This window comes from Schistocerca serialis, chromosome 2 (genome assembly GCF_023864345.2).
Source record: "Schistocerca serialis cubense isolate TAMUIC-IGC-003099 chromosome 2, iqSchSeri2.2, whole genome shotgun sequence".
Lineage (NCBI taxonomy): Eukaryota > Metazoa > Arthropoda > Insecta > Orthoptera > Acrididae > Schistocerca > Schistocerca serialis.
Genome location: NC_064639.1, coordinates 66,191,194 through 66,206,564, shown reverse-complemented (window position 1 = coordinate 66,206,564; position 15,371 = coordinate 66,191,194). Strand labels below are relative to the sequence as shown.

Below are 15,371 nucleotides of genomic sequence, written 5' to 3'. Positions count from 1 at the left end.
AGACTGCCTTGAACAACTAGTTAGAAAACTCACATGCAATGGAAATATTTCAAATCTTGTAGTCACGGACAGGCTTGACCTTATCTACAGTGTCGTATAGAGACAGGCAGTAGTGGTTACTGAAGTTAATACACTTGTACGAGAGGCTAGGAGAGAATTTGTCCTAGAAAAAGCAGATAAGCATTGTTAGCATCTCACTTAGGCAATAAATGGGCATCATTTAGCTCCAATATGATAGACATAGAGGAATTACAGGCATAGTTTAAAATGACTGTAAATTGTGCTCTCGTCATGTGTGTGCCAAGTAAGTCAATTAGGGATGGAAAGGATCCTCCGTGGTTTACTAGTCAAATTGGGTAAATACTGAGGAAATGGAGATTGTTGTACTCTCAGTTCAAAAACAAATGCACAAATGTTGACAGGTAAAAGTTAGCAGAAATTTGTGTGTCCTTACAAAGGTCAGTGTATAAAGCACAAAACTTCCTCCATCATATCTTAGCACCACGTCTTGCCTAGAACCTGAGAAAATCCTGGACATACACTGAAGTGCCAAAGAAACTGGTACAGGCAGGCATATTCAAATATAGAGATATGGGGGTGTAAAGCTAGTTCGCGTCTGTAGTGTAACACTACATGTGCACCCTGGGTAACGCTAAATGAACTAGCACATACTGGCAGTCAGATAATCTGAGTTATGTCACCAGACAGACCAAACGGCACTTCTCAGGTCCCTCTGACCAGAAAACTCGGACCCGTGGTTCGAATTTGTCACATAAACATAGAAGGCAGAAGCTATGCTAAGTACCAGTTTCTATCAAAACTATTAAAAAATGACAACATTGACTTGGTTGCTATACAGGAAACTCATTGTGATACAGTGCAACAACTAAATAAAAGGGGCAAAATACCAGGCTAGGAACTGTAGGGAGCGATCTATCAAAGGTCTTATGGAGTAGCCACATATGTCAAACAAGATATTGAAAATGCTTTCCTAATTTCTACATCCACCAACGAAGACATTCATAACGTTGTCACAAAAATCGGAAGCATTACCGTCTACAATATTTATAAGCCACCTGCTACACCTTGGCCAGCCCACATTCTTCAAACTCAGCCACATCCTGCTGCATACGTTGGGGATTTCAATAGTCATCATGAACAGTGGAAGTATAAAGACAATGATGCAAATGGAGAAGCAATAGCAAAATGGGCAGAAGATGAATACTTATACCATGTACTCGATGCTAAGGATCGATTTATGTTTATATCAGCTGCCTGGAGACAGGAATAGAACCCTGACTTGTGTTTCATCTCGTCCAACAACAGAGACCAACCTCTCATGCCCTCGCGTAGAGTTCCGCCCAACTTTCCGCACAGTCAACACTGTCCAATCATAATAGAGGTAGGAACTCAAATTCCCCTAATTACCTCTATTCCTTGCCCATGATGGAATTTTAAAAAAGCCAATTGGACAGGGTTCTCCACAGATCTGGACAAATGTTTGGGATGGATACCACCTACCAGTAAAAATTACCAAAGATTTGTTGGTGCCATGATAAGCATGGCCAAGAAGCACACACCAAGAGCGTATCGCAAAGAATACATCCCTGGATGGTTCCAAACCAGCGTAGAACTATACCAGAGCTTCCTTGAATCCAGAGATCAAGAAATAGCAGATGAACTGCTTCACAGCTTGAATGCTGCCAGAAGACAAAAGTGGCCGGAAACTGTAGAAAGCCTCAATTTCCAAACATCTAGCAGGCAAGCATGGTCACTGCTGAGAAAATTAGGTAGCAGCCCACCAGCACAATGACAAAAAGCAGCTGTAAGACCAAATGCCATAGCTGCACATCTAGTTAACACGTCTAGGACACCAATGGATAAAACGCATACACTCCAAGTGAATCGAGAACTCAAAATCTTAAAACATGAAGCCACAGAAACTGAACACTCTCGCCCTTTCTCTAGCAAAGGCATAGAAAAAGCTCTGAAAGATGTCAAACCAACAAAGGCACCAGGTTTTGACAACGTTCACCCTGAATTCATAATAAACTGTGGCAAGTATACAAAAGTATGGCTGGCTCAACTTTTCACAAACATACTGCAAACTGGCAATATCCCACAAGAACTCAAACGATCTAAGGTAATAGCTATTCTAAAGCCTGGGAAGCCAGCTGACAACCCAAAACACTACAGACCAATTGCCCTGCTGTCTGTAATTTACAAATTACTAGAGAGGCTTATATATAACAGAATTAGCCCAGAATTGTTCAGGGCGATCCCAGTTGAACAGACAGGCTTTTGGCCAGGAAGAAGTTGTACTGACCAGGTGTTGTCACTCACTACTTACATTGAGACTGGATTCCAGAGAAAATTGAAAACATCAGTCGCCTTTATTGACCTCTCAGCAGCTTATGACACTGTGTGGAGAGAAGGCATCATGTACAAAATTCTTCGAGTAATTCCTTGCAAATCTATAACACGCTTAATAAACAGCATGCTCAATGATAAGGTGTTCCAAATAAGTATGGACACTGACTACAGCTCCATCAAAAAACTAAAGAATGGCTTACCACAAGGATCAGTGCTTGCACCACTGCTGTTTAGCCTCTATATTGCAGAACTGCAGGAAACACAATCGAAAAAGTTTGGGTATGCTGACAATTGGGCCCTTGCTACAAGATGTAGCACAATTGAAGCATCTGAGGATATCCTAACAAAAGACCTGAAGATAATGGGTGAATATTTCCGTAAGTGGACACTTCAACCAAATGCTTCCAAAACAGAGGTTAGTTGCTTCCATCTCAACAACAAACTCGCTGGAAAGGAACTCAACATTCGATTTTAAAACACCATTCTCAGGCATAATAAAACTCTGAAGTACTTGGGCATGATGCTGGACAGAACACTATCTTTTAAAGAACACCTAACAAGGACTGCTGAAAAATTAAAGACAAGAAACAACATTACTCAAAAACTCTGTGGTACTACCTGGGGAGCAACGGCCTCCACTCTCTGCACCTCTGCTTTAGCAATTGTATTCTTGGCTGCCAAATACTGTGCTCTGATTTGGCTAAACAGCCAACATATAAAAAAGGTGGATGTCCAGTTGCATAACACTCTAAGGATGATTTCTGGAGTATTTAAACCCACTCCAACGCAATGGCTCCCAACATTAAGCCACATCTCGCCGCCACATCTGCGACGTACTGACGCCCTTGTACGTGAATACAGAAACATCATGGGAAATTGAAGCCTGCCAATCCACCAAGACATTGAGGCTGCAGACACTAATAGGCTTCGATCTAGGAACCCGCCAACAAGAACAGCAAGGAACTGTGTACAAGAAGGTTTCAGTATCACAAATGCATGGTCTGAAAAATGGAACGCGTGGCAAAATCATAACATGCCTTTCATCACACAAAAGCCACCTGGTTTTGACCTACCATTCAAAACATGGTCCACTCTAAATAGGATTAGGACTCGTCACGGCAGATGTGCTTACTCCCTGTATAAATGGGGTAAAATACCATCCCCTCAGTGTGACTGCGGAGAAAGTCAGACCATCAGCCACATTGTTGAAGAGTGTTCCAGAAGAGCCTATAATGGGAGCCCCGACGACTTCCTGCTCGCAACTCCAGAGTCAATAGATTATATTAATAGACTTGATGTTTGTTTGTAATCTGTAAACTTTGTTATATTAGTAATGTTGGTTTGCAATTATTAACATTTGTTATATTAGTGATTTGTCTGTTTGTTTCTTACGTGTCTGTATTGCCATATGATAACTAAATAAAACAGAGATATGAAAACAGGCATAGTTGTTAGATCGATTACTGCTGCTACAATGGAAGGTTATCAAGATTTAAGTAAGTTTGAACGTGGTGATACAGTCAGCGCATGAGAGATGGGACACAGCATCTCCGAGGTAGTGATGAAGTGGGGATTTTCCAATATGACCGTTTCATGAGTGTACCATGAATATCACAAATCTGGCAAAACATTAAATCTCCAACATTGCTGTGGCTGGAAAAGGATCCTGCAAGAATGGGAATGATGATGACTGAAGAGAATACAAGTGCAACCCTTACCCAAATTGCTGCAGATTTCAATTCTGAGCAATCAATAAGTGTCAGTGAGTGAACCATTCACTGAAACATTATTAATATGGGCTTTTGGAGCTGAAGGCTAACTCGTGTGCACTTGATGACTGCACAACACAAAGCTCAATGCCTTGCCTGGGCCTGTCAACACTGATATTGGACTGTTGATGACTGGAAACACGTTGTCTGGTCAGATGAGTCTCATTTGAAGTTGTATTGAGTGAATGGAGACAACCTCATGAATCCATGGACCCTGCTTGTCTCCAGGGGACTGTCAAGCTGGTGGAGGCTCTGTAATGGTGTGGGACATGTGCAATTGGATATGAGACCCCTGATATATCCAGATATGACTCTGACAGGTGACACACACGTAGGGATACTGTCTGTTCACCTGCATCCATTCATTTCCATTATGCATTCTGACAGACCTGGGCAATTCCATCAGGACATTGCTACACCCCACACATCCAGAATTGCAACAGAATGACTCCAGGAACACTCTTCTGAATTTAAACACTTCTGTTGAGCATCAAATTCCTCAGACATGAACATTACTGAGCATATCTGGAATGCCTTGCACCCTGGAGTTCAGAAGAGATCTCCACCTCCTCAACCTTTAACGTACACTCCTGGAAATGGAAAAAAGAACACATTGACACCGGTGTGTCAGACCCACCATACTTGCTCCGGACACTGCGAGAGGGCTGTACAAGCAATGATCACACGCACGGCACAGCGGACACACCAGGAACCGCGGTGTTGGCCGTCGAATGGCGCTAGCTGCACAGCATTTGTGCACCGCCGCCGTCAGTGTCAGCCAGTTTGCCGTGGCATACGGAGCTCCATCGCAGTCTTTAACACTGGTAGCATGCCGCGACAGCGTGGACGTGAACCGTATGTGCAGTTGACGGACTTTGAGCGAGGGCGTATAGTGGGCATGCGGGAGGCCGGGTGGACGTACCGCCGAATTGCTCAACACGTGGGGCGTGTGGTCTCCACAGTACATCGATGTTGTCGCCAGTGGTCGGCGGAAGGTGCACGTGCACGTGCCCGTCGACCTGGGACCGGACCGCAGCGACACACGGATGCACGCCAAGACTGTAGGATCCTACGCAGTGCCGTAGGGGACCGCACCGCCACTTCCCAGCAAATTAGGGACACTGTTGCTCCTAGGGTATCGGCGAGGACCATTCGCAACCGTCTCCACGAAGCTGGGCTACGGTACCGCACACCGTTAGGCCGTCTTCCGCTCACGCCCGAACATCGTGCAGCCCGCCTCCAGTGGTGTCGCGACAGGCGTGAATGGAGGGACGAATGGAGACGTGTCGTCTTCAGCGATGAGAGTCGCTTTTGCCTTGGTGCCAATTATGGTCGTATGCGTGTTTGGCGCCGTGCAGGTGAGCGCCACAATCAGGACTGCATACGACCGAGGCACACAGGGCCAACACCCGGCATCATGGTGTGGGGAGCGATCTCCTACACTGGCCGTACACCACTGGTGATCGTCGAGGGGACACTGAATAGTGCACGGCACATCCAAACCGTCATCGAACCCATCGTTCTACCATTCCTAGACCGGCAAGGGAACTTGCTGTTCCAACAGGACAATGCACGTCCGCATGTATCCCGTGCCACCCAACGTGCTCTAGAAGGTGTAAGTCAACTACCCTGGCCAGCAAGATCTCCGGATCTGTCCCCCATTGAGCATCTTTGGGACTGGATGAAGCGTCGTCTCACGCGGTCTGCACGTCCAGCACGAACGCTGGTCCAACTGAGGCGCCAGGTTGAAATGGCATGGCAAGCTGTTCCACAGGACTACATCTAGCATCTCTACGATCGTCTCCATGGGAGAATAGCAGCCTGCATTGCTGCGAAAGGTGGATATACACTGTACTAGTGCCAACATTGTGCATGCTCTGTTGCCTGTGTCTATGTGCCTGTGGTTCTGTCAGTGTGATCATGTGATGTATCTGACCCCAGGAATGTGTCAATAAAGTTTCCCCTTCCTGGAACAATGAATTCACGGTGTTCTTATTTCAATTTCCAGGAGTGTATTTATGGACAGCCCTACAGGATTCATGGTCTCAGTTTCCTCAAGAACCACTTGAGATACTTAGAATTATATTAATACCCTCAGCTGCTGATGGGTGTTGATATATATCAACAGGGACAGGTGAAATGTGTGCCCTGACCAGGACTCAAACCCGGAATCTCCTGCTTACATGGCAGACGCTCTATCCATCTGAGCCAAAGAGAGCACAGAGGATAGTGTGACCGCAGGGACTATCTCGCACACACTTTTCACAAGACCCACATTCTCACCTTGTATGTCCACACACTACATTCATAGTGTCCCACCCCAGCACACTCATTACATGTAGAAGACATTCTTACCAAGTCCATACAGAAGAAGAAGGTCATGGCTGGTATTTCCAGAACTATATACTTACATGTATATGGTGTCTGTTCTTTCAGACATGTAGGAAAGAACAGACACCATTGATGGCCTGCAGCCATCTAGAACAAAATCACTTACTTACTTGCTCCTTGGCTCTCCAGCCCTTGAAGGGCCTTGGCCTGCATCACAATATTCTACCATTCTATCCGATCCATGGCTTTCCATCTCCATCATCTGACACCCAGCTTTTTCATGTCTTCTTCAACTCCATCCACCCATCTATTTCTGAGGCATCCCCTCCACTGTCTGCCTCCAGCCTTGCCATCAAAAATCCTCTTGCATGCTCTGTCTTCTTCCATTCTGACCATGTGCCCTGCCAACCACAGTTTTCTTATTTTAATGGTAGTAACAATGTCTGGCTCTTCAAAAAGGTGTTGTAGTTCTGCATTTGTACGAATGCGCCAATCTTCTTGCTCATATACTGGGACATATATTTTATGTAGCACCTTTCTCTCCCATATGCTAAGGATTCATTCCTCATTTACAGTCATGGTCCACATTTTGGCACCATACATAACAACTGGTCTTATAATTGTTTTGTAAATGAGGATTTTGGATTTTCGTGACAGAAGCGAACTCCTAAGCATGGGTAATGTGGCAAAGCAGTATCTGTTACCTGCTGCTATTCTGGATTTCACCTCATTGCCAATGTCATTTATCTCAGTGATAGTTGACTAAAGGTACTTGAAGTCTCTCACCCTTTCAAACTCCCCGTCAGCTATCCTTAAATTTGGTAGGTTTTGTTGGTTGGTCATTGTCATATACTTGGTCTTTTTGATGTTGACTGTCAGGCCAAGTTCCCTTGCACCTTTCTCCAGTTGTTGATAGGCTTCACCTAGCACAGCAGTGTTTCGTGTGAGTAATGCCATATTGTCAGTGTAGGCTAGGAACTGTAGTGAACGATTTAAGAAGGTTCCCCCTTTATTTAACTCTATCTGACTTATGACTTTTTCTAGGCAAAGGTTGAATAGTAATGAGGAGATACTGTCACCCTGTCTAAGTCCCTTCCACACTTCCACTTCTCTGGAGATTTCGCCCTGTATTTTTACTTTACAGTTGGTTTCGCTGAGGGTCATCATAGAAAGTTTAATGAGCTTCTTAGCAATGCCACTCTTGAGATGCTATCATAGGCTTGTTTAAAGTCGATATAAAATTAGTGTATGTTAATTTGAGGTTCGAAACATTTTTCAATTAGTATGTGCAATGTGAATATCTGATCAGTTGTTGACCTATTTCTTCTAAAGCCACTCTGATAGTCTCCAACTCTCTCTTCCACATATGTAGTAAGCCTGCTGGTTAGAATCTTGGAGAAAACTTTATGTGTAATATTTATTAGGGAGATTCCTTGATAGTTTTGGCACTTTAATTTATCTCCTTTTTTATGTATAGGGCACATTATAGCTGTTTTCCACTCCTTTGGTATGCTCTCCTCTTGCCAGATATTCAGTATTATTTTATGAATTGCTTTCCACAGCATTTCCCCACCATACTTGAGAAGTTAAGCCTGGATCTGATCTTCTCCAGGTGCCTTATTGTTTTTTAAGGTCTTAATGGCTTGCATCACTCCCCCCAGTGTAGGTTCTGGTGTTAAAACCTCTGGTCCATAGTAAGTTAGTTCCACCTGTTCTTCTCATTCTAACCCTTCTACTTCTGGGCTCAGTAACTCTTTGAAGTGTTCTGCCCACCTGTCAAGTATTTTATTACTCTCCCCTATCAAATCCCCTTCTTTGTTCCTACACATATTTGTTCTGGCTTGGAACCCGGTCTTTCCTTCTTTAATCTTTTGGTACATTTCACGACTTTGCTTCTCTTCTCCTAGCTGTTCAATTTCTTCCAGTTTTTTTCTTTTCTAGTGCTCTTTTTTTCTGTCTGCAGACCCTCTTCGCTATACGGCGCTTTTCATTATATTCGCTCAGATTTGCTCAAGTCGTTACCTGCAATAATTTCATTCATGCTATATTACGTTCCTCAATTCTTCTCATACATTCTTCGTCAAACCAATCTTCCTTTCTTTGAGCCCATTCATGTCCTAAAACCTCTCCAGCTGCCTCAAGGATTGCAGTCTTACATCGTTTCCACATTACTTCTATATGTTCATTTGATGTGTCAGTCTCATTCTTAATCCTCTCTTCTATTTTCATCTGATATGTTCTCTGTATTTCTTCTAACTTCAGTTTCTTAATGTCAGACCTCTTTTGTTTGGTTCTCTGTATTTCTTCTAATTTCAGTTTCTTAATGTCAGACCTCTTTTGTTTGGGGCCTTTTTGTTTACTCAATACTGAGATCCTTTGTCTATATTTAATTCTCACTAGATGGTGGTCTGAATTGCAGTCAGCTCCTCATTGGCTCCTGTAATTTCTCTTTATATTCTACTAATTATCCCTGCACAATTCTATGAGTGAATTACGTTTCCTACTTGACCATCTATATACTCGCAGAATCGATGTGCAAAGTAGTACAGTACTATTACTATTCTATGAGTGCATAATTACTCTTTGTAATATTATCTCTGGTGTGTTGAGAGGACTTCTAGGATCTTCTCCGTCCCAAATAGACGCATTGAATAATTGTAATTTTGTTATCAAGATTACTGGAAGAAAGAGATTGAAAATATATTGTATGCTACTCAAGAAAATATATACTGAGCATTTACATCAAAGGTGTAAGGAATTTCATTATATATGTATTCTCTAATTGGAAATTTGCACGGAGGCTGTCGTTTCGCTCATAATCAGAAGCGAACTTCCAATGAATTGGAAATGAACCTGCAGTTATTAGATCCAAGAGCTCCATTATTTCATCGTATAATTAAACTCTATCAAAGCAAACTTTCTGCTTGATCTGTGGTTTTCTGACTGACTACGCAATGCAAGAAAACCAAGACATTTTATTTACACAGGATTGTAGATCGCTTCGAATCATCGAGACTGCAGACAAGGAGAGTCATCGTCCGATTCTGATTAAACAAGTAAAGCTTAATTATAACTTTCTTGAGTGACCGTGATGATTGTGAAATGGCTGCTTATGAATGAGATCATTAATAAAATACTAATAACTAACTTTCCTCCTCAACAGCAACCAGTATAAACACAATATTAGTTAAAATTATACTCCTAACATCCATTATGTCCGATCCATGTCTCCGATCAAGCAATATAGGGTCTATCTGATTTCTGGTTTGTCTGTCTGGTGAAATCCATGTTTCTTTGTGTATTTTTTTTATGTGGGAAACATGTACTGCCAACAGTCATGCTTTTGCTTATAGCAAAATCCACAGCCCTAAATCCATTGTCATTTGATATTTCATGTAGGCTATGTCTTCCTCTGGTTGGTTGAAAGGCCTTTTCTTTTCCTATTTTTGCATTCAGGTCTCCTATTAATATCTTGACATCGTGTTTGGGAGCCTGATCATACAGTTGTTCTACCTTACTGTAAAACTCGTTCTTTTGTTGTTCTTCTGCCTCCTCTGTGAGTGAATGTACATTTATCAATGTAATGTTGAAAAATTTTCTCCTTAATCTTATTATGGACATCCGTTCATTGATTGGTTGGAAGCACATCACCACATGTTTCAGTTCCTTAGCGACCACAAAATCTGTTCCAAAGGTATTCATCCTCCCACCACTATAGAAAATAGTGAAATTTCCTGCATCGATTGTGTCACTCCCCTTCCACCTAATTTCCTGAAGAGCCGATATTTTTATACTGTTGTCGTTTACTTGTGTTAGCAGCTGACGTAGGGCTCCAGCTTGGTATAGGCTCTGCACATTCTATGTTCCTGTGTACATATCTCTTATCCTTTTTTTGTTTGCTGTGGTCGTCATCGAAATATCTGTCTGGCTTATTCCTTTGCTAGCATTCGCAACAATTGATATTTTACAGGGGGACAGTGTTAATCTTCTGCCCAACCATTTGGGGGGTTGCCCCTTACAGCTCGTAGGGTAGCATACTTGTGCATCCTTAGCCTTTGTAGATCTCTCTATCAACTGCAAGGCAGCAGGTGATTTGTATTGGGTGTACTCCCTTAGGGAGACTAGCTTCGCCACACCTTTAGAGCCCTCCCTGCCCTATTAAAATTAGAATTATATTAATACCCTCAGCTGCTGAAGGGCATTGATATAGATCAACGGGGACAGGTGAAAATGTGTCCCAACCAAGACTCAAACCCGGGATCTCCTGCTTAGATGGCAGACGCTCTACTATCCATCTGAGCCACCAAGGGCAAAGAGGATAGTGCAACTGCAGGGACTATTTCACGCACGCTTCCCGCGAGACCCACATTCTCACCTTGTACGTCCACACACTACATTCGTAGTGTTTGCGGAACGTGTGCATCCACACAAAAGGGGAAGGTCATGGCTGGTATATCCAGAACTATATACTTATATGGAACAGACACCATATCCATATAAGTATATATTTCTGGCAATACCGACCATGACCTTCTTCTTCTGGCAGATGCACACATATTACCCGAACTCTTACAGGACTTGGTAAGAATGTCTTCCACGAGTAATGAGTGTATTGGAGTGCAACACACAAGGTGAGATTGTGGGTCTCGCAGGAAGCATGCATGAAATAGTCCCTGCAGTCGCACTATCCTCTGTGCCCTCAGTGACTCAGCTGGATAGAGCATCTGCCATGCAAGCGGGAGATCCTGGGTTCAAGTCCCGGTCAGGGCACACATTTTCACCTGTCCCCGTTGATATATATCAACACCCATCAGCAGCTGAGGATATTCATACACTACTGGCCATTAAAATTGCTACACCAAGAAGAAACACAGATGATAAACGGTTATTCATTGGACAAATATATTATACTATAACTGACATGTGATTACATTTTCATGCAATTTGGGTGCCTAGATCCTGAGAAATCAGTACCCAGAACAACCACCTCTGGTTGTAATAACAACCTTGATATGCCTGGGCATTGAGTCAAACAGAGCTTGGATGGCATGTACAGGTACAGCTGCCCATGCAGCTTCAACACAATACCACAGTTCATCAAGAGTAGTAACTGGCGTATTGTGACGAGCCAGTTGCTCGGGCACCATTGACCATACGATTTCAATTGGTGAGAGATCTGGAGAATGTGCTGGCCAGGGCAGCAGTCGAACATTTTCTGTATCCAGAAAGGCCCGTACAGGACCTGTAACATGCGGTCATGCATTATAGTGCTGAAATGTATGGTTTCGCAGGGATCGAATGAAGGGTAGAGCCACAAGTTGTAACACATCTGAAATGTAGCATCCACTGTTCAAAGTGCCATCATTGCAAACAAGAGGTGACCGAGACGTATAACCAACGGCACCCCATACCATCACACCGGGCTGGGTGATACGCCAGTATGGTGATGACTAATGTACGCTTCCAATGTGCGTTCACCACAATGTCGCCAAACACAGATGCGACCATCACGATGCTGAAAACAGAACCTGGATTCATCCAAAAAAATGATGTTTTGCCATTCATCCACCCAGGTTCGTCATTGAGTACACTGTCGCAGGGAATCCTGTCTGTGATGCAGCGTCAATGGTAACTGCAGCCATGGTGTCCGAGCTGATAGTCCATGCTGCAGCAAACGTTGTCAAACTGTTCGTGCAGATGGTTGTTGTATTGCAAATGTCCCCATCTTTTGACTCAGGGATAGAGACGTGGCTGCAAGATCCATTACACCATTACAGCCATGCGAATAAGATGCCTGTCATCTTGACTGCTAGTGATACGAGGCCATTGGGATCCAGCACGGCATTCCATATTACCCTCCTGAACCCACCGATTCCATATTCTGCTAACAGTCATTGGATCTCAACCAACGCGAGCAGCAATGTCATGATACGATAAACCGCAATCATGATAGGTTACAATCCAACCTTTATCAAAGTCAGAAACGTGATGGTACGCATTTCTCCCCCTTACATGAGGCATCACAACAACACTTCACCAGGCAACACCGGTCAACTGCTGTTTGTGTATGAGTAATGGGTTGGAAACTTTCCTCATGTCAGCATGTTGTAGGTGTCACCAACGGCGCCAACCTTGTGTGAATGCTCTGAAAAGCTAATCATTTGCATATCACAGCATCTACTTCCTGTTGGTTAAATTTCACGTCTGTAGCACATCATCTCCACAGTGTAGCAATTTTAACGGCTAGTAGTGTATAGTTCTAATTTTGTTCTAGATGGCTGCAGGTTATCAATGGTGTCTGTTCTTTTGGACATGTATGAAAGAACAGACACCATATCCATTTAAGTACTTAAGATATTAGTCGAGTCCATGTCATGTCATGCTGCAGCACTTCTGCATGCTAGTGGGGGCCCTACATGATATTAAGCAGGTTTACCAGTTTCTTTCACTCTTCAGTGCATGTGGTATCATTGAGCAGAATGAAAGCTTCTGTCCAGTCTAAGCTGGCAACAGGAGACAGCAAAAGGAAATCTTAAGTTTGATAGTCAAAGTTTAAGAAATCATTCATGCTGGATGATCATACAAACATACCGTCGAATGACTGTCATATGGACTCCCGCATGGATGACACAGAGAAGCAACTGAAAGAGGTGAAAGCAAATAAGCTGCCACGTCCAGACAGAATCTCGATTCGGTTTTACAAAGATTACTCTGCAGCATTGGGCCCTTACTTAGCAGAGTGATAAGTGACTGGAAGTAAGCACTGGCGGCTCTTGTACACAAAAATGGTAAAAGAATGGACCACTCACAGATGAATATTTGTAACATCCGTATGCCACAAATTCTTAAGTGCATTCTGAGTTCAAATGTAATAAATTTTCTTGAGACAGAAAATCTTCTGTCCACAAATCAGCATGGACTTAGAAAGCATCACTTGCATGAAACTCAGCTTGCCCTTTCTCCCATGATATCCAACAAAACTTGGATCGAGCGAAAGAGGCAGGTTTCATATTCCTGCATCCCATATTCCTACATTTACAAACATTCGGCATTGTTCAGACATAGAGTTTATACTCAGATTAGTGCATGAATTTTCATCATTCCTGGATGATTCTCTACTGGAATTACTTGTTTTTATCACTGAAAGATTTTTCTTGTTGTGTTCCATGTATAATAGGTAGGACGTTGATATATAGTAATGTTTTTGCGAATGGATCAGTTTGGTACAGTTGGTAAAAAGCTGTTAATGTTCTGTTCTTGGAGGTCTTTTGTGAAGTAAATTCTCTCTCCATTCTCTAAATGTACTGCTAGATGTCGCACAATTGGTTCACATTTGCTCATCATTTCTGTTTTGTTGCTTGCTCTCTTTGGCTTTTTGAAATACTGTTATGTCACTGTCTTCATTCACATACTTACAGACATATTTGTTGGCTTTTGCTGGATTGCAAGATTCTACATTTATGTGTGCTTGGCACATTTTGGAAAGTTGTGTGTTATATGGTACTAGCATATATGTGGCATCTACAGTGACCCACTGCAGACTGTTGATGAAGGTATGAGCATATGGTTTAGGATCCCCGATATGTGAGTGGCTTGAAGACTAAGTAATAGAGCCCAGTACCGAGGACATTGTTCTTTAAAGTGAATATTCATCAGAGACAAGGGTATTGTCAAGAGTTCCTCTGGGAAATGTGATAAGACTGCTCTTGTTCTCTATGTATATAAATGATCTAATGGGCAGAGTGGACAGCAGTTTATGGCTTTTGCTGATGATGCAGTTGTGTATGGGAAAGTGTTGTCCTTGAGTGACTGTGGGGTGGATACAAGGTGACATAGACAAATTTCAAGTTGGTGTAATGAATGGAAGACTGCTCCAAATGTAGACAAATGTAAGTTAATGCAGATGAGTGCAAAATCCAATCTGTAATGTCCAAATACAAAATTAGGAGGCTGTGCCTGACATAATCACATCAGTCAAATATAACCCATTACTGAGTATTGTTTGAGTGTTTGGGATTCCCACCAGGTCTAATTAAAGGAAGACATTGAAGCAATTCAGAGGTGTGCTGCTGGATTTGTTACCAGTAGGTTTGATCAGTATGCATATATTACAGAGATTCTTTTAAGCTCAAATGGGAATTCCTGGAGGGAAGTCAAAGCTCTTTTCATGAAGCACTATTGCAGAAATTTAGAGAATTGACATTTAATGTTGACTGCAAAATGATACTACTGCTGCCAATGCCCAATTCATGTAAGGACCACGAAAATCATCACCATAAACTAAAGGCTATGCCTTGTCGATTTAGCCACGTACCTCTCTCCACTGTCATCCTCTTCAATTCTTCATATGATTTTATCCCCATATCTCCTTTGATGTTATTAAAATACATTGCTCTTGGCCTGCCTCTTGGTTTTTTCCCTAAAACTTTTCCTTCAAATACATTCTTTAGGAATTGGTTGTGTCTCATTGTGTGCTCTATCAGTTTTGATTTTCTTCTTCCTATATAATTTAGCAGCATTCTGTTCTCATTCACTTCTATTAAGATCTGTTCATTACTTTTTCTATCTACCCAACTTGTTTTCGTCATTCTTCTCCTTATCCACATTTCCATTGCTTCCAGTCTCTTTTTCTCTGCCTTTCTGAGAGTCCGCACTTCACATCCGTATGTTAAGACACTCCAGACAAAAGTTTTGGTAAACTTTTTCCTACTTTCTAGGCTCATATGATTGTCTGTTAGTAAATTCCTTTTATTTTGGAAAGCTCACTTTGCCGCGAAAATAAGATGTAAAAAATTGTGGCTTGTAGACAGTCATTTTCCCCTCACTATATTTGGAAGTGGAACAGGAAAGGAAACGACCAGTACTGGTACACTTACCCTCCACTATGCATAATATGGT

At 42.6% G+C, this 15,371-nt stretch overlaps 1 protein-coding gene across 10 annotated transcripts in view; it reads right to left on the bottom strand.

Annotated features, from left to right (window-relative positions):
* The window catches only part of LOC126456768 (thiamine transporter 1-like), a 619,041-nt gene that overhangs the window by 131,308 nt on the left and 472,362 nt on the right, over window positions 1–15,371 (bottom strand). The window contains exon 8 of one of the 10 annotated variants that reach the window (XM_050092534.1): window positions 6,723–6,874. The exons of the other annotated variants lie outside the window; for them this stretch is intronic. Within the exon in view, the coding sequence (XP_049948491.1) occupies window positions 6,826–6,874 (49 nt within the window). The 3' untranslated portion in view covers window positions 6,723–6,825. Of the gene's footprint in view, window positions 1–6,722; window positions 6,875–15,371 lie in introns of those variants that run through there. 10 annotated transcript variants of the gene reach the window in all.